Source organism: Trichinella spiralis (genome assembly GCF_000181795.1).
Source record: "Trichinella spiralis strain ISS 195 chromosome Unknown Scfld4436, whole genome shotgun sequence".
NCBI lineage: Eukaryota > Metazoa > Nematoda > Enoplea > Trichinellida > Trichinellidae > Trichinella > Trichinella spiralis.
In genome coordinates, this window is record NW_003531375.1 from 1 (window position 1) to 1,299 (window position 1,299).

Sequence of the window (1,299 nt, forward strand, 5' to 3'; positions counted from 1 at the left end):
TTTTTCTGGACAAATACAGGCAAAAAAATTTAAAATTTCATTAATTTATTTGATAATGCATTTTCAACTTTGAACATTGAAAAATTATGATAAAGAGTAATGCCAAATAAGAACATCATTACAAAATTAAAATTAGCTATGAATTATTAGAATGAATTGTGAATATGATAAACAACAGAAACTGTTGGGTAAGAAGTAAGATAATAATAAAATCATTCAAAATGATGAAGCATTTTTCATGCATTCAGTAACATTAAAACAACAAAATTTATAAATACAATTAGCACGTCCTTTTTAAATTTTCACTGGAAACAGTAAAGGTGGCATCATTCTGTGACACTGGCAGACTGGAAATAATTGGAAGACTATTGAAAATAATTTCCATTTGACGTTCCCAAAACTGAAAATCCGCCTGCTGAATTTCTCCCACAACGTCTTTATAAAATGGATGGATTTCGAGTAGGCAATTAATGCATTGAAACGCTTTCCAAAGTTTGAACATCAAGATGCTATCATTATCATTTTCAGCGAATGCCATTACTTTTATCGTGTTATTTTCTTCATGTAGCAGCTGGATACGACATTCACAAATATTTTGTATCGCTTTTACAGTTAAGCTATTAGGACCGATTATTCTTTTTGCAACATCAAATGGGTAGTGCAAAGATGAATAAATCTTCGTAGCAAATGCGTTTTCCTTTTCTCCAATTTGTACAGGTGGCGGAAGATGAAGAAAGTTCTGCAGCCGTGTCAATGTTAGCAAATTCTTCATGTGATAAAGCAAAATATTTTCTTCAAGTTTTTCAAACATATCTACTATACCTACAGTGATGAATGAATTCTTCTCATTTAATGGAGCATTCAACAAATCTGCGCCACATAAATTAACGGGAAAATGAACCTTCAACATTTCAGCTCGAGTTGCATAGAATTTCAAATCTTTTAATTGAACTGCATTCACCATGTCTTCGTCAGAAGAAAACGATTTTAGCAGGCAATTAATGCATTCAAATGCTCTCCAAAGCTTGAATTTCACAATACTTTCAAAATCACGCTCGACGAATACTTCGATTTGTAGCGCATTGACTTCTTTCCAACGCAGTCGGATGCGGCATCCACAAACTGTTTGAATCACTTTCACAGTTAAACCACGAGGACCAATTATTCTGCCTGCAATATTAATGGAAAGTCGAGAAGTGAATAATCTTCTTAGCATATCCCTTTGTACTCTTACCCCTCGCCTGCCGGTGATGGAATGCCGAAAAAAATCTGGAAACATGGGCAATGCTACAAAGTTGT

General features: G+C 33.8%; 1 protein-coding gene across 1 annotated transcript; it reads right to left on the reverse strand.

Annotated features, from left to right (window-relative positions):
- Nucleotides 1-280: 280 nt before the first annotated feature.
- On the reverse strand, nt 281-1,170 carry Tsp_13856 (protein quaking-B; the record flags this gene model as incomplete). The annotated part of the gene is made up of 1 exon (XM_003367338.1): nt 281-1,170. A coding segment is annotated over one exon (890 nt), but the record flags the coding sequence as incomplete, so codon positions are not given.
- Between the last annotated feature and the right edge of the window lie 129 nt (nt 1,171-1,299).